The sequence below is a fragment of the Acartia tonsa genome, chromosome 12, assembly GCF_053477335.1.
Source record: "Acartia tonsa isolate MP-2025a chromosome 12, ASM5347733v1, whole genome shotgun sequence".
Classification (NCBI taxonomy): Eukaryota; Metazoa; Arthropoda; class Copepoda; order Calanoida; family Acartiidae; genus Acartia; species Acartia tonsa.
The window spans coordinates 15,559,618-15,584,026 of NC_137271.1; the positions used below are offsets into that span (position 1 = coordinate 15,559,618).

General features: G+C 32.7%; 1 protein-coding gene across 1 annotated transcript; it reads right to left on the reverse strand.

Moving 5' to 3' along the window:
- Nucleotides 1–10,714: 10,714 nt before the first annotated feature.
- Nucleotides 10,715–14,539, reverse strand: LOC145333053 (uncharacterized). Its single transcript, XM_080178198.1, has 2 exons — nucleotides 14,372–14,539; nucleotides 10,715–14,062 (listed from the first exon to the last, which is right to left on the reverse strand). Exon 2 carries the CDS (start codon nucleotides 13,822–13,824, stop codon nucleotides 11,245–11,247), a length of 2,580 nt encoding a protein of 859 aa, XP_080034324.1. The 5' UTR covers nucleotides 13,825–14,062; nucleotides 14,372–14,539; the 3' UTR covers nucleotides 10,715–11,244.
- Nucleotides 14,540–24,409: the final 9,870 nt, after the last annotated feature.

Here is a 24,409-nt window from a genome sequence, read left to right on the forward strand (position 1 = left end):
AGACAATTTTTTAAAATCTTAATATCAATCAATACCAGTTTTGTTAGACGGGCCTTCGGTACCTTGGGACTAACAAAACTGGTTTTAACCTCAAATTTTTTCAGTTTATTATCCGTAGAAAGCTATCTATAATACTATGCAAAAAATAACTAGTAGACGAAAAAGATCCCCACCACTTGATCCAGGTAATTGTTTAGGTTATACATCTATATTTATACATTTATTGTTATAACTTTGGTTAGAATTAAAAGAAGACTTGCAGAGGGTTAATAAATTACAAGAGTCAAGACAAATGTAAAGAAAACAAACCGTAAATGAAATATTATTTAAATTTATTTCAGGAGAGAGAGAAATAGAGTGAGACTGGGTTTGGCAGCCGCCACAAAACAAAAACTAGGAAGGAAGGGGACAATTGGCTGTTTATTACACTAGTTCCCAAAGTTTTATAATAACGTTTTCTTATTCTTATCTGCCTAACAGTTTTGGGGACTTTTATTGAAATTTGATTGGTTGGTTCATTAAGTTAGATGTTCGCTAATTGTAATTTACAGAAGGGGTTATTTTGTGTATATATTGGAGATACACATTAATTTCTCGGTCATTGTCTTATCCCGTTAGATCACTGAAAAAATAATTTGTAAGGAATTATTTTCAGCAATTGTTCAATGTTCAGTGGCATAATACAGATATTGCCTAAAAGGATAAGACAATAGCAGATAAATTGTTGTACATCTCCAATCATGATAAACAAAATTACCCCTTATGTAGATTACAATCAATGGTTGAAACGTTTAAACATTCAACTTATTGAACCAACCAATCAAACTTCAATAATAGTCCCCAAAGTTTATTAGTTAATTTGGGTATGTTATGATTATCCTATCGATTACAATCTTATTATGATGATTCCTGTAACAGTTAGTTAGAAATTAGGCAAAAAATAAAGTATTTACGATATTTATCAAGTGTTAAGACACTCTACAAGTGTTGATGTTCGTTTGTCTTACCGTCTGTTTTTGGTCTTGACTTCCATTATTGTTTCCCTGTTACCCCCTTTGCCGCAGACAGCTACTCCTACATTTTGGCGGCTGTCAAACTTTGCGGTGTGTGAATAAGAATGAGAGAATAGTTATTTTTCGCATCGTATTATAAACAGCTTTCCGCTGGATATAAAAATGTGCAATTATAAGATTAAAACCAGTTTTTATGGCTCCCCCGAGATTCCGAAGGCATAGACTAAAAAAATGGTTTTTATAATTTGATTGTACATTTTTATATTCGTAGAAAACTGGATATATTACGATGCCTCACATAATTTTTCAGTATGGCTGAGAACCGGTTCTAATCCATCGGATATTAATCGGATTCGAAGAGATACTGGGAAAAATGATATTTGAGAAAGAGATGTAGAATTGTGGAAAAACGAAAATGAGAATACTAGATAGGTAAATGGAACAAAAACAAGGATGACAACATCCATAAGTAGCGAAGCACAAAAATTATATATATTATTTTGGGGAAAAATCACAAAACCTTTTCAACATTTGTTTTTAATTTTTTAATACTTATATATCAGTACTATGACTAACAGACTGACGGTCAAAGTAAATTACATACTGGATGCTGAAAACAAAGGGAAATTTAATTTTGATAATATTAACTAAAAAAATTTAGAAATCGGACCATAAACACCAATGATATGAGGAAAAATATAAAAATAGCCAAAAACCTGCAAAAAGGCAGTGTGACCGCCATTGATGTTTTCTTGAAAAGACAGGAAATTTAATTTAGATATCTATAACTGAAATGGTATGGAAGAAAATGTTAAAAATACAAAAATAGCCTAAAACCTGCTTAAAGACAGTCTGACTGTAATAGTTGTTTTCTTAAATCGACAGGAAATTCAATTTTGATATCTTTAACTTAAAAAATTTTGGAAATCGGACCATAAACACCAAAAGTATGGAAGAAAATGTGAAAAATACAAAAATAGCCTAAAACCTGCTTAAAGACAGTCTGAACGTCATAGTTGTTATCTTAAATCGACAGAAAAATAGCCTAAAACCTGCTTAAAGACAGTCTGACTGTAATAGTTGTTTTCTTAAATCGACAGGAAATTCAATTTTGATATCTTTAACTGAAAAAAATTTGGAAATCGGACCATAAACACCAAAGATATGGAGAAAAATGTGAAAAATACAAAAATAGCCTAAAACCTGCTAAAAAGTGGTCCGACCGCCATTAATGTTTTATAGTTAATTGTGCTCCTTAATAATAGGAATGTTGTCAGCCTTTTATCTTTTATAGGAGCCGAGAAATTTACGTTTCCCCCAAACTAAGACGGACAGACGGACGGACGGACAGACGGACATTTCAAATTATAGAGTAGCTTCGCTACTAAAAACCAGGAACTTACAAAGCTTTTTATTTTCAGGGGGTAAATTTGAGGGGGATAATCTCATGTGTTTTCTAAAATTTCAGGGGGGTATACACTCCTTCACCCCTACCCGTTAATAGCTTAAAATAATGATGAAAAGATCCATAGTACTGTAAGGTATCTTAAATAAGGTCAACTTCACAAAAAAAGTGGATAGCAATTTTAAAAAAAACAGGGAAGGAGATTAATGAAGAAAATTATGGTATAGTCCCTTTCTTGACAACGACTCTCAAGGGAAGTTTCGTAGTATTATCACGGTAGCTTTTCTCCCTTTTCTAGCCACTGCGGGGAGGGGGGGGGGGGCTCTAGCCCCGTTATCACCTAACTTAACCTAACCTAAACTAAAATAACCTATCAATAGCTACTGTGAAAAAACGACGAAACGCCCCATAAGAGGTGTTGTCACGAAATGGACTATACCTGAAAATTCTTTTACATTTAATGAAAATATGATGAAGGAACTGTCTGGTAAAGTATGAGAGACATATTTACAGTCAGACAAATGCAACAATTGCTTAGAAGCTTCACACAAATTTTATTATTGAATATGTTTCCTTTTAACCGTGGAATTAGAGTGAAATTGATAAATTGATGTTCCATTTATTCTGATTAAATTTATCAAAGAACGTGTCCTAACTTTTAAGATTTTTTCAATAATTACTCAACAGAATTCAAAAAGTTTTTTTTGTTGCGTTTCATTTCACATCTACTACTTACTAAAAAACACCGACTAGCTATTTTTTTTTTCAATCACAAAAGTTAGGACATGTCCTTTTTTGGAAAAAAAGATTAGAATCGAAATTAAGTGTCGATCAATTAAGCTTTAAAACCTTTACACCTTATGCTAGATAAAAATGAGGTAAATTTCAATTCTTATAAAAAAACAAGGATGACAACATCCATAAGTAGCGAAGCACAAAAATTGTGGATGGGAATACGTAGAAGTAGATTTAACGTGTATTTATTAAAATCAAGAATAGATTTATTGGAGAATATAAACACGAAACCTTGTATTATTATGTATGATAAATTACATACTAGATGCACATAACAATGGGAAAAAATATTTTGAAACTGTTAATGCAAAAAAGTTTTAAAATTGGACCAAAAATACCAATTGGACCAAAAAAGATATGGGGAAATATGTCAAACATATAAAAATAGCCAAAAACTTGCTAAAAGGTACTTTGGCTGCCATTTTTTCTTTTCTTAAACGCCAGAAATTTAATTTTAATATCTTTAACTGAAAAAAATTTTAAAATTGGACCATAAACACCAAAGATATGGGTAAAAATGTGAAAAATATAAAAATAGCCAAAAACCTGCAAAAAGGCAGTCTGACTGTCATTGTTGTTTTCTTCAAACAACAGGAAATTTAATTTTGATATCTTTAACTGAAAAAATTTCGAGAATCGGACCATAAACACCAAAGATATGGGGAACATTGTGAAAAATATAAAGATAGCCAAAAACCTGCAAAAAGGCAGTCTGACCGTCATTTTTGTTTTCTTCAAATGATGGGAAATTTAATTTTGATATCTTTAACTTAAAAAATTTTGAAAATCGGACCATAAACACCAAAGATATGGGGAAAATTTAGAAAATATAAAAAATAGCCTAAAACCTGCTAAAAAGCAGTCCAACCGCCATTGATGTTTTATAGTTAATTGTGCTCCTTAATGATGGGAATGTTGTCAAAAAATTTCAGCTCTCTATCTTTTATAGGAGCCGAGAAAATCACGTTTCCCCCAATTCATTAATTACGGACGGACGGACGGACGGACGGACGAACGGACGGACGGACGGACAGACAGACGGACGGACGGACAGACGGACGGACGGACGGACAGTGAATTATAGGGTAGCTTCGCTACTAAAAAGGGAGGCGAGGATTTGCAGAGCCTAACTTGGCCTAATAAATCCCTTTTTGCAGCTTTTATGAAATTTTATATAGTTAAATTTTCTTTTTAGTAGCGAAGCTACTCTATAATTCACAATGTCCGTCCGTCCGTCTGTCCGTCTGTCCGTCCGTCTGTCCGTCCGTCCGTCCGTAATTAATGAATTGGGGGAAACGTGATTTTCTCGGCTCCTATAAAAGATAGAGAGCTGAAATTTTTTGACAACATTCCCATCATTAAGGAGCACAATTAACTATAAAACATCAATGGTGGTCGGACTGCTTTTTAGCAGGCTTTAGGCTATTTTTTATATTTTTCAAATTTTCCTCATATCTTTGGTGTTTATGGTCCGATTTTCGAAATTTTTTCAATTAAAGATATCAAAATATTTCCCGTCATTTGAAGAAAACAACAATGACGGTCAGACTGCCTTTTTGCAGGTTTTTGGCTATTTTTATATTTTTCACATTTCCCCCCATATCTTTGGTGTTTATGGTCCGTTTTTCGAAATTTTTCAGTTAAAGATATCAAAATTAAATTTCCTTTCGATTGAAGAAAACAACAATGACAGTCAGAGTGCCTTTTTGCAGGTTTTAGGCTATTTTTAATATTTTCCAAATTTTCCTCATATCTTTGGTGTTTATGGTCCGATTTTCAAAATTTTTTCAGTTAAAGTTATCAAAACAAATTTCCCGTCATTTGAAGAAAACAACAATGACGGTCAGACTGCCTTTTTGCAGGTTTTTGGCTATTTTTATATTTTTCACATTTTTACCCATATCTTTGGTGTTTATAGTCCAATTTTCATACATTTCTCAGTTAAAGATATCAAAATTAAATTTCTGGCGTTTTAAGAAAAGAAACAATGGCGGCAGGTTTTTGGCTATTTTTATATGTTGATATATTTCCCCATATCTTTGGCATTTTTGGTCCAATTTTAAAACTTTTTTGCATTAACATTTTCAAAATATTTTTTCCCATTGTTATGTGCATCTAGTATGTAATTTACTTTAACCATCTTCATCATACAAAATAAAATAAGGTTTCATGTTTATTTTCTCCAATAAATCTATTATTGATTTTAATAAATAAACTTTAAATCTACTTCTACATATTCCCATCCACAATTTTTGTGCTTCGCTACTTATGGATGTTGTCATCCTTGTTGATTATTTAAAACAAAATTTCAATAATTTTTAATTTCACTATTAAAGCAACAAAAAGAAAACTGATCTAAATTATCTTGAGATTTACTATAGGCTTTTTTTCATTTTTTTTCATAGAAATTTCATAAAAATTAATGCAAATATGCTTTACTTTTTTATACAGTATTTTTCTAAATGGTACTAATTTCAAAGAAAATTTAATTGAATTTTGATTAATAATTACAGCTTTATATACTACCCTAATATGCAAAAAAACATTTGTCATAAAATGCTTTTAAACTGGCAACCTTCCCTTATCAAATTCAATAGAATACAATTATATGAATATTTTGTGTGTTTAACAGGATTTTTTTGTATTGATTAACCTTTTATCTTTGACTTTAATGACGATTCTTAATACAATAAGGCACAATTTTAAAGTATTTTATTTCTTCAGATACTTAGAGTATAAATTGTTAAGTGTTGAGGTTTTCCGTCTGGCTAATGAGCTTCCCTTTTATCACTCTAGGCATCCTTGTAATCATTAATTAGAAAAAAAGTAGAGTTTATTTGGGTTGATCTCCATTTGATATGCAAGAATCTTCACACCAGAAAGTGCAGATATTATGGGGATGGGGGGAGATCTAGTATGTGAGAAAGGGGTAGAAATATTAAATAAGGGAAGATATGTAAGCAGGGATAAGAGGATGGGATAATTGAGCTAAAATTCATTTTCTTGACTGTCTTGGACTTAGGGTACTGGTACTAATGCAACTATACTTATTTTGGCTAATTTTAAATACTTTGAGGACCAGGGCACTCATTGAAAATAATAAATATAAACACAAGCCAAAGAAGGTAAAATATAGAACAGAATCCAGGTAGACGATTCTGCCTGGCTAGCCTGAAATAAAATTGGAACTTTTGAAAGTACTAAAAGTCAGTATGGCTTTTAGTAAAATTGAATTTCAATGTGAATTTAGTAAAAAAAATTACAAAGAAATATTTGGACAAAATAATGATATTGGCACATTTAATATATTTTCTTTTTAAATAGAATTAATTCAGTTTTGTTTAAACTGGACAATCAAACAATTCAAGTTGGTTATACGTTTTTTATTGTGCAAGCGCAACTTTTCTTCAATTTTCCAAGATATATTTGAGGTTTTCAATTCTATACTTTATCTTCTTTGACACAAGCAGACAACAACATTCCTACTGAACAGAATTTCTTACAATGGTTTCAACATTTTTTTCCTCCCTCATCTCATTTAAAAGATTGAAATTTTACTGATATTTCTGTAATAAAATATCTATAGAACCCTAATATATTTTTTTTAATTTAAAACTTGTGAAAAAACTTGTCTCTTTTTTCTATAAATTATCTGGACAAATCTGGTTTTCATCCATACACTAGAATTTAGTTTATAGTCCATTGTCCCATCCCTGTATCCCTGGATGTAAGGCTGCAAAAGATGATTTTTGTCATGGTTTAAAGCAGGGAGTTAAATTTTAGTAGCTGGGAAATAAAATTAAATCTACAGTGACTGTGAAGGCCTGGCAGTAGCCTCAGGGAAATCAACCTTTTACAATTTTAAAAATTAGAAATGAATCCAACCAAAATATATTAATCCCTCTTTAAAAAAATATTCAAATACTCTCTTAACTGAAAAAAGTATAAAGCAATTCCTTTAATCTCTTTTGGGTGTGTGGTGGTTCCCTCCCCATTACAGTAAAATAATAGAGGGGGAACAAGGAATATGTTGCTCTACCCACGGGGTGGGGACTAGGGTTGGGCCGGATACTTTTTTGGCCGGATACCGGATACCGGATATCCGGCTGATTTCAAACGCCGGATATCCGGTAACCGGCCGGATATCCGGCAAATATCCGGTTATCCGGCCAAATTGCCGGATATCCGGCCAAATAACCGGCCAAATTACCAGATACTAAGGTAGCAAAAAAAATTTTTACAGAAATTTTATATAAATTTACATAAAGTTAAACTTATTCAGAAAAATGTTCTTCTAGCTTCAATAATAAGAAAATTATAGCCATTTAAAATTTTAAAAAGCAGAGATTTTTGGTGTAAAGTATAAAAAATTTTTGAGCCGGATATCCGGCCGGATAGTTTCAATATCCGGTATCCGGCCGGATATTGAAAATGGCCGGATATCCGGCCACACCGGATATCCGGCACAACCCTAGTGGGGACCCTGTTGCCGACTTTCTATTATGTCTTTATATATCAGCAAATAACGTCTAGCAGACAAAATAGTCTTAGTTAATACATTAATTCCTCCCTCAAACTGCTTCAAACCTTCCCAGGACATATGAGAAGCTAGATTATGAATGAGAACCATATCGGTTTAGCGGTATGCGAAATCTTTATGTACACTTCGGCAGACAGACATTGTTTCGGAACGCATTCCTTGCCGTTCACGAATTCTTAATCTCCAAGCCCTCCGAATGACCAACATGTGAATGTTTACAAATGTGTATTTATTACCATGAAAACGGTGAATCTAAAACAAAAATATAAAAATTAATTACATAGTATTAATGGTTTATTATTTTTGTAGATCGAGGTTGCGTGATTTCAATTTAATTAAAAATATAAAATTTCTAAAAAACTTTAAATTGGCACGAAACATATTAAATAGCATCAGAAATTGATAATTTTGGATTCAAATGATCAATAAAATTAAGGAAAATATTCGTATGTCCAAAGTTAGCAGTTAAATGGTCTATTTGTTGAAAAATTAATGTTTTAAATTTCTTCGTGAAAATATACCATACTACACTTATTATTAAGAATTAAGATAAATTCTTACCACATTATGATGTCAAACTAAGCAGAAGGCTTATTTGAGATATTCCACACATCAGAGCACATGTATATTCAAGCAATACATTATTTTCAATCACGTAGCTCTTCACGTGGGACTAATCAAAGGATAAGTGCGCGTTTCTTTTGTCTGTTTACAAGCCACGCGCCGCGCGGAGATAATTAGGAATGCCGCGTAACACACTCATTCTCTAGGAAATTTGGTGTAAGGAAACAGGGATTAATGGGTTCGAACTTGACAGGGAATACAGGAAATACATACCGAAACACACCCGTCTATTCACTGGGAATCGAACACAATACCTCATCTTTGCAATATGCGTGCAGACAGTGTCCACAAAATCACAATCTCACAACACATAAACCACAAGAGTTTAAAATGTTATGGCCATAAGGCCTAAAATTAATTATGGTAACTCGCGAATACCACAATAACTCAAACCGAGTCCACTACCACATAAGGATAGGAATAAGGAATGGGAAAAGCATTCAACATTCATGAAATGCACATTTACCACTCACACATCTCATTAATCATGGCCTCATAATCTCAATTAAAGTTAGAATTACAGACCATGTAATTGCGAATACATGAATTAATAATCGATAGTACCTAAACTTTGATTAGGTACCTACATAATAACAGGCAAATGATTTTTTATATTAAAAATCGCATCAATAATTAAATAATCAACTCAAACTTTTAATCAAAAGAAAGAAAGATTAAATAATGACATTTTTTCTACTAAATCTTTTTGCTAAAAAAGAAAAGTAAAATTTTCATAAAAACTTCTCAAAATTAAGCATTTCTCCAGCGGAAAAATACTCGGGCTTACATCTAGACATTCTTAGATAAGATAGGTAAATCCTTAAATCTAACATGTTTAATAAAATAGATACTTAAATCTAAATAAAATATGACTGTAAAAAATCATCAAACATCGGAAAATTAAAATTTCATAATTTTAAATCTTCGTGAATCAAAATTGCGTAAAATAAAATTGCAATTGAAATATGCAAATTAAATTACCAAAATAAAACAAAAGCTCAATTATAAGAAAAGAACTTCTCTAAATGCTGAGTTTGCAATTTCTCTCTGTTTTAAGAAGAAAGCAACTTGTACATATTCATACAGTCAAAATTAAGGCAATTTGGGGCCTCAGTTAGAATGAACCCCTCAAGATACAAACTAACCAATCTTTCAAACATTAATAATGCCATGTTCCAGCTATCCTGACGGACGTTATGTCTTTCCATCACAATTTTTTGATACTGCATAATTTCCGACAGGATTTCTGGCGCAGGGCTCCATCAACTGAAAATAAACATAATTAGTAATGTTTAAATCAAATCAAAAATTAAAAGAATCATGAATAATTCAAGAAACTTTAAAATCATCAGTCAAAGCAATCAAAATAAAATTATCTTATGCTTTAGTTTTGCCGTTCTGTAGTATGTCTGGCCGAGGTAACAGAGCTAAGATACACTATAGAGCGGTCTTATTAAGCTTAAATCTTCGAACTCAAAGAATCTACTTAATTCAAGGCGAAAAAAATCTGCATTTTTTCTTTAGGTACATCGGTTAAAAGGTAAATAGAAATAATTTTAATATATATGTAATATTAAATTATCTATGTGATTATAATAAATCTTAAAGAAATATTTGTATGATGTAAAAATTTCATTGTGTTACTTTTTATCATATCGAATTTCAATCAAACAAGAATAAAATGTTCGTGTTTGCGTAGGTACCTAGGAAAATTTCCGCAAAAAAAATCCCTGGTCCCGGAAAGACTTAAATCATTGAAAGAACTTGCGTAAACGTATAAAAAACTTAAGTTTGCATTTCAAATGAAAAAAATCTTGCATCGATTTGAAAGTTTAAACGAAATTGTATCAAATTTTGCGTTACTTAAAAATCTTAAGAAATGTTACCCATTTCTTTTAAAAAATACTATAATACATTGAAGCAGTATTTTAATATATGCGATAAAAATGAAGTTAGAGTTAATTTAACATATGCATAGTTTATCTTAAATTAATTCTGTGACATTCAGATAAAATATTAATCAATATTTTAATAATATCATGCATCGTGTTCATTATTATAAATGCTTAAACATGAATGAAAAATATATGTACCTAGGAAAATAATTGCTAAAAGTATTTTCTCAAGGTTTAAAATTGTCCGAAATCGCTAGGTACGTATATTACTACGAATCTCTGCTCTCGGAATGAAAAAAAATATCTTTACGCGTGGATTAATAGGAATCCCAGCTCCCGGAGTGAACAAAAAAACTTTTGTACATGAATTGTTAAGAATCTCTGCCTCCGGAATGAAAGAAAATCTTTGATTTGCTTACAAATTTAAACAAATATCTTGATTTTTGCGATAATCTTTTAAAATAATAATGAGGAATATTTTAAACATTATCATAATAATATTACATGTTGTGTTCTTTACTTTAATGCATTATTTCATATGAGAATCTGAGAAATAACATTTTTTAAGTAAACGTGAACCATAAAAAAAAACTAGAAAAATAATTTGTATAAAATCTATTTTTCTCAATTTAAAATCTGCAAAAATCATTTCACGAACTTTTGCTTTTCAAAATCATACTTAAAGAAACAAAATCTTTTTAAAATCTGCTTTAAAAGTCTAAACAGTTTTGTAGAATTTTTGTGCTTAGGTATGAACAATAAAATTAGTTGAATAATGAATACTTATTCTTTACAGAACCCATTTGGTTCCCTTCACAAGCCTAATATATAACTTGTGATATATTTTTTTTCTTTAAATATCATTTTCACATAATAGTTCATGTTGTAGATTAGATATGTGTGGTTTGAAAAATTTCAATGACTTTCTGGCGGCAACACCCGCTATATTTCCAACCGCCATTTGCAGGCCTCTTACCCTGCGTCGGGCGGCCAGCTTGGCAGCAACCAAGTCGATTCTTGATTCATAACACCACCAGGGCACGTAATAAAAGTGTGGCTGTCATAAAACTTAGAATCATCTACTGGCTTTTGTCCGGCCGGAACCGAAACTCCCGTCAGCTCTTGTCCGGCCGAGACCGAATTTCTTATCGGCTCTTGCCCAGCTGGAACCGAAACTCCCGTCGGCTCTTGTCCAGCTGGAACCAAAACTCTGATCGGCTCTTGTCCAGCCGGAACCGAAACTCCCGTCGGCTCTTGTCCGGCTGGAACCGAATCATTCAGCGGCTCAACACCCGCCGTAACAAAGTTATCAACGACTACAGTATCGTTACCAATATCATCAGGAATAACTGCAGCACAACTAATATCATTATCAATATTAGCCACGGCAACACCCGCCGTAGCCATGTTGTCAACGGCTGCGGCACTAGCAGAACCAAAAGGTTCATCAGCCGCGTTAAAAGCAGAACCAACAGGTTCAATAATAGCATCACTAGCAGCACCAACAGTCGGCTGCGGCTGAACATCTGAGCAGACAACATACCTACTCTTTGCTAAACCATTAGCACTAACAGCAAAATATCCAGATCCAAACAGGCTGGAGTAAAGCATGGTTTCTCCTACTGAACGTTCAGAGTAGGGAAACATCGATGGGTGCAGGTGCCCTACGAGCAAATCAACCTGCCCATCAACCAAAGTAAAATCTTCAGGTTTCATATCAAACAAAACAGCTGCCTCCACAGGATTTATGGAGCAGATCGCCTCTTTTGGACCAATGAGAGGCACTACCACAGGTTCTAATATGTGATAATTCTTGTGTCGATCAATTAAACATAGCTTGACTGTCGGGAGACGTTTAACTTCACCGTCAGCTAGAGAAATTCTTGCTGAACGTCCAGTAAAAGGTAACTGAAGTTTATTAACAAGTGACTGGGTTACCATTGTGGTAGTTAAACCAGTGTCCCACATAGCGTTCACTGGGACCTTCTGGCGATTAATGTCAACGACGTCTAATTGTTGTAACATTAACATTAGGTTCGCCTCAGGGGAAGTATGTACTTCATAGACGGCGGCAGCCATATCAACACTCTCATGCAAAAGGTTGTTATGGGCCTGACCACAATTGTCCACTTTGCAGCCGCCAATTACATCTACCTTCGGGCAATCCACAGATTTATGCCCTTTTTGCAAACAAATCCAACAGCATCCAGCACTCTCCACAATACTCTTCCTGTCTGACACTGACAGGTCATGAAATTTTGGGCACTTGTAAAGTAAGTGCATCTCACTACAGCCATTAACAAAACATGACTGCTTCATCTTAGATTTACCAGGTTTACCTACGGCGGTAGCGGCTGTCGCAGGGTTACCTTTCTTCTTAGAGGGGGTGTCCATATCAGTCGAACACCTCATTAAAATGGCGCCACGCTGTTCTTCAATAATCTTTAACAGCTTTGGGACGTTTGGGACATCCATCGAGCCCAATGATAAATTGAGCTTATCTTGAAAATCACGTGGCAACTTCTTGGATAACATCTCAAGAAGTATCACAGTCAACCACTGGCTAGTGGTAACTTCATCATCTTCATCATCTTTAGTCAGCTGCTCCAGCTGGCTAACTGCTCCGCCAAACTCTGCTAACACAGTCACAATCTGGTTGGAGTCCGACGGTTTAGACTTCTTCTCCCATTGGTTGAAAAGGCAGAGCATCTGACGTGTTTTGGACTTAAAACGTGCGTCAAGGTAGGCCCACTGAGATTCATGCGATTGAATCTGAATTAACTGGAGTCTCAGCTCTTTATTTTTACAGACCTTTTCACTGCTTAACAATAACTGTAAATACGACGGGTCTTGTCCTACAGTAAGCTTTTTAAAAGTGTCTTTAAAACTTACGTAGGATGCTTCCAGGCCGTCGAAGCTGGGAAGAAGACGTTCGTCGACACGATTCATATATCCTGGCGTGAATATAGAACCGGCGGCGAACTGTGGTGTGCCAAACGGTGACACAAATGGCGATGCTGTCGAGGCACCCGCCGACGTTGTAGGTGGCTTCACAGGTTCAAGCTTAACCTCAGCCAAACGTTTCATCAAAGCAGACAAAGTGTTTATAATTGCATCAGGTAAGGGAAAATATGGCCCTTTAATAACTTTCACAATCTTCAAACATCGATCATAAAGTTCAGCCTGATGGTTAGGCAAATTATCACCAACGACATCAACAACACTTTGAATGTCACTAAGCTCTTCTATAGCATCAAGAGCATCTTTCAAGGCACTATAGTCTTTTTGTACAGTAACTATATCAGAATAAATGTCACTAAACTCATCAAGCTCTTGGATTCTCAAACCAAGCTTGCTAAAACCGACCATGATGCTGTCAAATGTCTCGAACTTGTCATGGACAAGGATTGATTCCTTAGTGAGATGTCTAACATTAAGTTCTGAAGTATCACTGACCAACTTCATCACTCTATTTAGCTCACTGGTTAGGGCATCAACGGCTGGACGCAGCCGCTTACTCAATTGTTCACCTTTATTCTTTTTAGGACCCATAATTGTCACTAAAGTTAACTGTACTGATTATGACTATAATAATAATGTGTGGTAAGGTATCACAACCAACACATTCACAAAACTTCACAGAATGTTCTTAGCTGCATCTGTTCTGTCTCGTTTTCATTGTTTCGGAACGCATTCCTTGCCGTTCACGAATTCTTAATCTCCAAGCCCTCCGAATGACCAACATGTGAATGTTTACAAATGTGTATTTATTACCATGAAAACGGTGAATCTAAAACAAAAATATAAAAATTAATTACATAGTATTAATGGTTTATTATTTTTGTAGATCGAGGTTGCGTGATTTCAATTTAATTAAAAATATAAAATTTCTAAAAAACTTTAAATTGGCACGAAACATATTAAATAGCATCAGAAATTGATAATTTTGGATTCAAATGATCAATAAAATTAAGGAAAATATTCGTATGTCCAAAGTTAGCAGTTAAATGGTCTATTTGTTGAAAAATTAATGTTTTAAATTTCTTCGTGAAAATATACCATACTACACTTATTATTAAGAATTAAGATAAATTCTTACCACATTATGATGTCAAACTAAGCAGAAGGCTTATTTGAGATATTCCACACATCAGAGCACATGTATATTCAAGCAATACATTATTTTCAATCACGTAGCTCTTCACGTGGGACTAATCAAAGGATAAGTGCGCGTTTCTTTTGTCTGTTTACAAGCCACGCGCCGCGCGGAGATAATTAGGAATGCCGCGTAACACACTCATTCTCTAGGAAATTTGGTGTAAGGAAACAGGGATTAATGGGTTCGAACTTGACAGGGAATACAGGAAATACATACCGAAACAGACATCCTATTACTTTTAAATAAGGATTTTGTACTATACTATTTCCAATATATACATATTTGTCTATGAAAATAAAGCACATTTAAAGTCAAGCTTGATTTCTTGCAATCTGCAATACTTGACTGGTTCTAAGGTCTTAAAGAGTCTTTTAGATTACAGTACAGTATCAGAGTATTAATTAATAGTAGTCAGGGAAAAGGGAATGTGATTCTGACAAACAATTCTAAATGAAAATTTCTCCACAACTCCCTTCCCATATTTCTCCCCTCCTTACCCACTTCCCTTCAGTTACACCAAATATTAAGTTTTACGCCAACTCTACGACATTAAAATATTTTAGTTTTGGCAATTTTAAATCGAATTAATTGACTGAATAGCAGCCCCTGAATGTAGTGAATCGACTAAATAGCTTGAGTTATAATAATAATCAGAATTACAATATTGAGTGCTTTTTGTTGGGGCGTAATGACATTCAAACTCAAACATTAAGCACAATGGTCTAAATATTGATTCTTGAAACTTGGTACATAAGCCTAGTCCTATATGTACTACATCTAAATGTCAAAAAAATACAAAAAATATATTTTTAGGTTAGATAAGGTAAGAAAAACCTGCAAAAAAGGAGTTTTTAGGCCTTTTTTGGTCTATTTTGATGTAGAAACTAACCTAAGAGACAATGGCCGATAAATTAATGTGATACACAAAATTATCCCTTCTGTAGATTACAAATAGTGGTTAAAACGTTTGGACACTCATATAAATGAACCATCAAATCAAATCAAAATTTAATTCAAGTCCCCAAAGTTGTTTTAAGAATTTGGGGACTAGTATGATAAAATGCCTAATGTACCCTCCCTGTCTGCAAATTTCACTACTTAATAACATATTTTTTTTCTTCTGATGCAATATCCCCAGTAATTCAGCCCAATATCAAATATTGAATTAAAATTTTTTTGAAAAATGTCAAATTTTCAGACAGCCAACAAAAAGGGGCAATCAATTTATTACCACTTCTCATCAAATTTAGAAATTGAATGCATATTTGAATGAAATTTTTTTTATTTTTTTTTTACTTGAATAAGGCATTTGATACTGTTTTAACTGCGTCTCATAAAATAATTAGCACCAAATTTCAAATTACAAATACCCTCTTTTTTAAATTTAGAGTTGTTTAACTTTATAACCATTGAATGTTCATAAGTCCATCATTTCCTTGTTTATTGACAAAATAAAGTATTTGAAACTTTATGTGTAATGCTCAATCTTATTGGGACAAATGATAAACATCACTTACCAGATCTTTAGTCACAGACAGACACACAACCCTACATTCTACTAATGTATGTATAAAGATTAAAGTAAGACTAGAGGGGGAAAGGGTTTATTAAATGTATGTCACCACCCCGTGGACCCTGTGCCGACTTTCAATTGTTTTTTTTGAATATCAGCTAATATCGCCGCAAATGTTAACACAGCCAAGTTGCTACAAAAGAGCAGACAACAATTTGCTAGCAAACAAAAAAGATCCCCAACACTGGAACGAGTTAGTTGTCTGGGTTATACATCTCCTACTTTATTTAGATTTATTGTATAAAGACAGACAGCCAATTTGAAAGCAAACTAAATTCAAGTTATAGTATAATCATTTAATTTTAACATAAAAAAAATCTAGTAAAAATTTGGTAGAAACAACATCTTCCTTAAAGTTGATTTTTAACTTTCTAAATTCTAGCTCACCCATATTGACAAACAAACAGTTGTACGGACTGAGTAACTTTTGCTTAAATACTATTAAAAAATGTTGCATCCCTCAGAAGTAAAAAATCCCGCAAAGAAAAAAATTCAACTTTGACACAAATTTCATTTACAATTAAAACATGCAAAAAAAAGTTTTAATAATTTGCCTTCCTTCAACTTTGCCGTGTAATCCCATATTTAAAGAATGCCCCCCCCCCCCACCCTTTCCCTCAATCTCATATGTAGTCACTGAACTTTTTAGCAGCGAGGCTACTCTATAATTTATTATGTCTGTCCGTCAGTCCTTCCGTCAGTCAGTCTGTCCGTCCATCAGTCAGTCCATGACGCGCTGTGGGGGAAACATGATTTTCTCGGCTCCTATTTAAGAGAGACATCTGATATTTTTAGTGAAGATTCTTATGACATATGCCCATCTAATCTATACAATGTTTTGTTCATCTGTCTGCTATTTGGGGTGCTAGATCGATTCCTAGTTCATATTCTAATTTGACTTAAACATAAAAAAATATGATCATGTAGTATTGCATCAATAGTGAATTAAAATGCGAAAAGTACAGGTAAGGCATGTAAAGTATAAATAATTAGTCAATTATATGGTTAGTTTTTTGGTTAGACCAAGTAATTTTTGCTTCATTCAAATGTTTAAAGTATATTAATAAAATATAAGAAAGGTTGAGGGGGGGGGGGGGTGGCCCATTTGAAGCCATAGCAGATTTTGAGAACTTTGGTTGCATTCAGCACCCACAAGTGAGAAAAAAAGGGAGGATAGTTTGGCAAAAGTTTACTTATGGTGGGAAAAAATTGGGGGATAAAGGTTAAGAAAGATGCAGAGGAAAGGTATAAATACGGATAATTATATTTAAAACAAGGATGACAACATCCATAAAAGCGAAGTACTGAGACGGTAGGACAAATGGACATTAATACTTGTATAGTGTCAGAACTGAATAATTACAATATAAATGTATAAGAGTCGAAGCAAAATTGAATTTGTTGAAAAACTGCTTGATACAGGAAAATATTTATGGACATACTTACATTTTTAGGACTTGATTATAGCGTTGCTTCGCTTACAATATTGTATTTTGTTGTCCCAGGAATCAGTATACCAAAAATCAGATCAATCGGATAATTAGATCACATAAAATTAGTTGTTAAAAAGTAAAAAATCAACATGTTTAACATGGACGTACGGACATTCTGGTAATGATTATAGAGTTGCTACGCTTTCTAAATCGTACCGACCTACCACAGGAATCACCAAGCAAAGTTTGAAATCTATAGGACAATTCTAACATTCCTAAATTAATGAAAAAATCTATCTTTTACGGACCGACCGTAATTATAGAAAAGCTTTGCTTTTAAAAACGTTGCTCACTTTTGTTGTCAAAATTAAAATTTAATTTTTAAACAAGTTTCATATTGTTGTACTTTTTCGCCCCTCGCAAAATAGTCTAAAAAAATTATTTTCATAATTTTCATGTTGATGTGTAACTTTTTATAGACAGGCTTTATCAGCACATGATATAGTAGACGCGTAGCCTCCATATAAGTGTTAACAAATTATTACTTATTATAATATAAGGTAAAATTACAATTTAAACAAATATTTATCTATTGACTTCTTGTCTATTGATATATTTTTCCCTATTTGTGCTGTTGTATGTAGAATATATGTCATTGTCAACTCATTTATTGGTCAGTCTGTTCATCCAGTAGGAGGGAAGGGGATGGGATAAAGGGCATCGTTTTTTAGCCTGCTGCGTTTTTTTACTTTATCAGAGAACATAAAATTCTGGTGTAAGATCCTTGTAATAATAATATCCATTTTTGTAATATTTTTACATCTACCTATTCATTGGTGTTTCCGTAGATTTTTATATGATTTTATATTTTTTCTTCATAATATTAATCTCTGTTAATGGGTTGTAGATAAAGTATATCTGACATGAAAAATATATCTTCTAACTGGTTTATGATAATAACAATAATAAAAGGAAAATCTCATTATTCGCTCTTTTTTTAAGTGCAACTACAAATCCTAGCGATTTTAAAAGACTAAAAATGATAAAAAGATTTTAGAATAAAATAAGCATAATATTTGAATTGTAAACCTATATATTTAATTACATCCAAGAAAAGCCACAAGGCAAATAAATTAAAGAGTAACTGCACTGTTGATCAACAATTTTTTGGCTGGAAATCCATAGTTTGAAAATTATAGGACAATTTTAACATGCTTAAATTAATCAATTTATCGCATCATATTATAGACAGCTTTCCACGGTTTACGTTAAAACCGTCCAATTTAACAATATTTTTTAACAAATATTGTTAGCAATATAATGGCTATAGAATAACCGTTATTTTAATGAATTTTTTACGTTGTTTTTACGTTACAAACCATCCAATTTAACGATACTTTTTAACAAATATTGTTAGTAATTTAATGGCTATAGAATAACGTTTTTCACTTCGTTTTTAAGTTTTTAACTCTTGTATTTCTATTTTAATATCTGCGGACAGCTGTCTATAATACGATGTGATAAATAACTATTCCAGTAAGGCTTCCAAACCGATTTATATCCGCTGGATAAGAACCTGTTCTAAGCCATATTGAAAAAGTCATGTATAGCATTGTATTACAGACATTTTCCCACAATTACTAAAATAAAAATCCTAAAGAATAATGTCAGTTTTTTTGGCACAGGCCTTCGGCCATTTGGAGCCCACAAAAATGGTTTTAATTGTATAATTTTCCATTTTAATATCCGTGGACAGCTGTCTATAATACAATGCAATAAATAACTATTCCAGTATGACTTCCAAACCAATTTATTTCCGCTGGATAAGAACCGGTTCTAAGCCATACTGAAAAATCATGTTTAGCTTCGTATTACAGTCAAATTTCCACATTTTCCCACGATTACTAAAATAAAAATCATAAATAATAATGTCAGTTTTTTTTATCACAGGCCTTTATTACAAAACTGGTTTTAATCTTATAATTTTCCATTTTAATATCCGCAGACAGCTGTCTATAATACAATGCAATAAATAACTATTCCAGTATGGCTTCAAACTGATTTATATCCAATGGATTAGAACTGGCTCTAAGCAATACTGAAAAATTATGTTTAGCTTCATATTACAGTCAAATTTCCACGATTATTAAAATAAAAATCATAAAATTAATGTTATTTTTTTTACCACGGGCCTTAGGCACATCAGGGCCCACAAAACTTGTTTTATTTGTATATTTTTTCATTATAAATAACTGTGGAAAGCTGTCTATAATACAATGCGATAAATATATATTCCAGTATAGCTTCAAACCGATTAATATCAGATGGATTAGAACTGGCTCTAAGCAATACTGAAAAATCATGTTTAGCTTCGTTTTACAGTCAAATTTCCAATTATTAAAATAGAAATCATAAAATAATGTTTAATTTTTTAGCATGGGTCTTAGGCACCTCAGGGCAAACAAAACTGGTTTTATTTGTATATTTTTTATTCTAAATAACTGTGGAAAGCTGTCTATAATACCTATAAATACCTATTCCAGTATGGCTTCCAAATCGATTTATATCCGCTGGATTAGAACCGGCTCTTTGCAATACTGAAAAATAATGTTTAGCTTGATATTACAGTCAAATTTCCACAATTATTAAAATAAAAATCATAAAATTAATGTTAAATTTTTTAGCATGGGCCTTAGGCACCTCAGGGACCACAAAACTGGTTTTATTTGTATATTTTTTCATTCTAAATTACCGCGGAAAGCTGTCTATAATACAATGCGATAAATACCTATTCCAGTATGGCTTCCAAACCAATTTATATCCGCTGGATTAGAACCAGCTCTATGCAATACTGAAAAATAATGTTTAGCTTGGCATAACAATCAAATTTCTACAATTATTAAAATAAAAATCATAAAATTAATGCTAATTTTTTTACCATGGGCATTAGGCACCTCAGGGCCCACAAAACTGGTTTTATTTGTATATGTTTTCATTCTAAATAACCGTGGAAAGCTGTCTATAATATGATGCGATAAATTGATTAATTTAAGCATGTTAAAATTGTCCTATAATTTTCAAACTATGGATTTCCAGCCAAAAAATTGTTGATCAACAGTGCAGTTACTCTTTTATTTATTTGCCTTGTGGCTTTTCTTGGATGTAATTAAATATATAGGTTTACAATTCAAATATTATGCTTATTTTATTCTAAAATCTTTTTATCATTTTTAGTCTTTTAAAATCGCTAGGATTTGTAGTTGCACTTAAAAAAAGAGCGAATAATGAGATTTTCCTTTTATTATTGTTATTATCATAAACCAGTTAGAAGATATATTTTTCATGTCAGATATACTTTATCTACAACCCATTAACAGAGATTAATATTATGAAGAAAAAATATAAAATCATATAAAAATCTACGGAAACACCAATGAATAGGTAGATGTAAAAATATTACAAAAATGGATATTATTATTACAAGGATCTTACACCAGAATTTTATGTTCTCTGATAAAGTAAAAAAACGCAGCAGGCTAAAAAACGATGCCCTTTATCCCATCCCCTTCCCTCCTACTGGATGAACAGACTGACCAATAAATTTAATGACACCTCTCATGTTTACGTTAAAAAAAAAAAAAAAAAAAAGTAGATTCCTTAGGCAAATAAGAATCGCAGTTCTATTATGCTTTGTGCCCGATTTTTACGTTTAAACCCCTATAGTTATGTAATCTTTGTCCGTAGGTTTTTCATTTAAATTTATTTTAAATTATTTTTTTCCTTTCACAAAATTAACGTTAACTTTTCGTGCAAAAAAAAAACACTTAAAATAAAGATAGGAGTCTGAAATTTTTTGTGTAGATTCTTTAGACAAATGACAATCGCAGTTTTTTCATGCTTCATGATTGATTTTTACGTTTAAATCCCTTTAATTTTGCAATCTTTGTCCGTAGGTACTACATTTAAAAAAATCTTTTTTTATACTATTAAATAAAAAATGTTGATTGTCTTTGAGTGTCGTTAACTCGTTGGCCTTTCAATGTAGATCGATGAAATTTTAAACATAGCTAGTTAAAGTAGTTGGTAGTCTCTGTATGAAATTTCATTAATATCACATGAATACAAAAAAACTTATTACAATCGTAAAAAACGACACTAAAAACCATAAACCCCAAATGAAAATAAAAAAAACATTTTTAAAATAAATTATTTAAGACTGTTCACGTTATCGTCAGCTAAGGGGTTAATACGAGCCCACTTATTGAAACCATTTTTAAGATTTTTCATGAAAGCGAAAGTGTTCCCCATTTTCAGGCCATAAAGGGGGAGAGGGAAATGGCCACAAACCGGTTTCAACATATCCAACACAATATAGAATTAATCTATACTCAATCCTGTTAATGCTAATATGTCAAAAGAGAGAAGAAATTGAAAGAAAAGATGAGGGTGAGGGTGAGAGAGAGAGAGAGAGAGAGAGAGAGAGAGAGAGAGAGAAAGAGAGAGAGAGAGAGAGAGAGAGAGAGAGAGAGAGAGAGAGAGAGAGTGAGAGAGAGAGAGAGAGAGTGAGAGAGAGAAAGAGAGGGACTGTGATAAAAAGATTGTGGGGGGGCACCCCCCGCGGGGGGTGGCTGTAAAAATGTTTAATCAAACTTTTCTTGTTTCAAATTGCACTATATACCCCCCCCCCCCTTAGCTGGTGTTTATCTAAATCCGTACATGTGTACCACAGCTTTTCAGTGTCCGACCGACGGACGTCCAACAAAGATTACATATTCTTTATTTCATTTAATGGAACTTGAGCAAATTTTTTCAGTGCTACGTGCAGGGGCGTTCAATATTTTTATTTTGAAGGGGGTAAAAATGGGGGTTTCAAATGTTTGAGGGGGTAACCTAATGTAATTTTAACAATTTTTGGGGGTATGGGGGTGACTGGTTTCAAAGTCTGAGGGAGGTAAACACCCCTTTATCCCCCACCCCATTGGATGTCTTTGTAAGTTGATAATTCAAATTATCTATTTGGTATAATAATAATTTACTAATATAAAGAAATAGGTTTTTCTGCTACTTAAGAAAAAAAACACCCTTGAATCCTTATATTACTCTAAGACATATGGCGGTTCTAGGAAACATTTTATCAAAAATATCACTAAATATATGGCCTTAAAAAGACTAATATTGAAGTGTAATTTAATTGAGATGAAGACGTTATAAAATTGCAGTCGCTTTACTCTTTTTCTTGTTGCACTCGGGGATCTAAAGGGATAAGACAATGGCCAATAAATTGGTATACATCCCCAATTATGATACACAAAATTGCCCTTTTCCTAGATCACAACTAATGGTATAAACGTTTGGACAATCAACTTAATAACCCAACTAAACATCATGTAACAAAAGTCCCCAAATTTTTTGAGCCATCGAATGAGAAAACTTTAGAGAATAGCTTTTGAATCTTCAGTCGTCTAGATGGAATAGCAGCCGAGTAAATTACTATTTAATCATAAAATTACATAGCCAACAGGGAGGATAGGGAAATTGGCCAGTGAATTCTATTGGTACCCAAAGTTTTATTTAAGTTTTTTTTTCATTCGTTGAAAAACTTTGAGAACTAATTCTTGATTGGTTAACCAACTTGCAGTGTCCACACTTTTCCACAAATGATTGTAATCTATAGTTGAGATAATTATGATTATTATAATTAGGGATGAACATCAAAATATTGTATTTTTTTTTCATCAATTTTGTTTCCACACGAACATACCCTAAATATAGAAAAGCTTTAAATTTAAAAAAGGTTACAAAAAACATATTTTTGACACAACAAGAAAAAAATCCATCAAATGTAATAAAATAAGTAAAAACCTTTCTACTCACCTACTTACTCTCATACATAGATTTATGTAATTTTTGCAATTTTCAAGAAAAGAAATGTTTTCCATAAAACAATTTTTAGCAAAAAAATGTTTGTTAATAACTTTTTTAAAACCTTTATCTATACCCCCTTGGATGCTTTAGTGAGGGCGGCAGGTTAATAGCCTAAAACCACTCCAAGACTTTTAACTTTATATTAATTGTGGTAAGAACCAGTGAGCGAGGGGACAATGGGCTGTTTATTACACTAGTCCCCAAAGTTTTATGATAACGTTTTCTAATTCGATGGCTTAACAAATTTTGGGACCTTTATGAATTTTGATTGGTTGGTTTATAAAGCTGAGTGTCATAACGGGTCAACCAATGATTGTAATCTGCATACAGGATGGGTAATTATGTATATCATCCTTGGGGTCCACTCAACGAAAGAACACTTACGTCTACTTTAAATAAAATCTTGGCATTACTAATTTCACTGCATAATACTTTAACATTCTTTTTGGATCTTACACCAGATTTTCATGTTATCTAATTAAGTAAAACTTGTAGCGGGCTAAAATTTCGACCACAACTCGTCTATCTATCTTACCCCACCCCACCCTACTACTGGATGAACTAACTGACCAATATACAAGGTTCATGTTAGCAAGTTAAATTGATGACAATTTTTCCCAATCACATTCACATATATTCAACATCCATTTTGACATCATTGTCTATATTCCTAACAAGTATCTCTGTCCTTGGCAATTTTTGCATTTGGTATTTTGAATTCCCACTTTGTAGAGCAAATATCAAATATAGAATTGCAAGAACCAGTCCGACCAATAGTGGAATAGTTATTTCTCGCATTGTATTATTAACAGCTTTCCGCGGATATAAATTGTATAAAATATGATTAAAATGTATTAAAAACTGGTTTTAATCTTGTGATTAGGTATACATTTCTATATTTGTAGGAAACTGGATATAATACGATGCTAGACATATTTTTTCGTATTGATGAGAAGTTAGAACCGGTTCAAATCCATTGGATATTAATCGGTTTCGAAGGAATACAAGAATATTTATTTCTCGCATTGTATTAAAAACAGCTTTCCG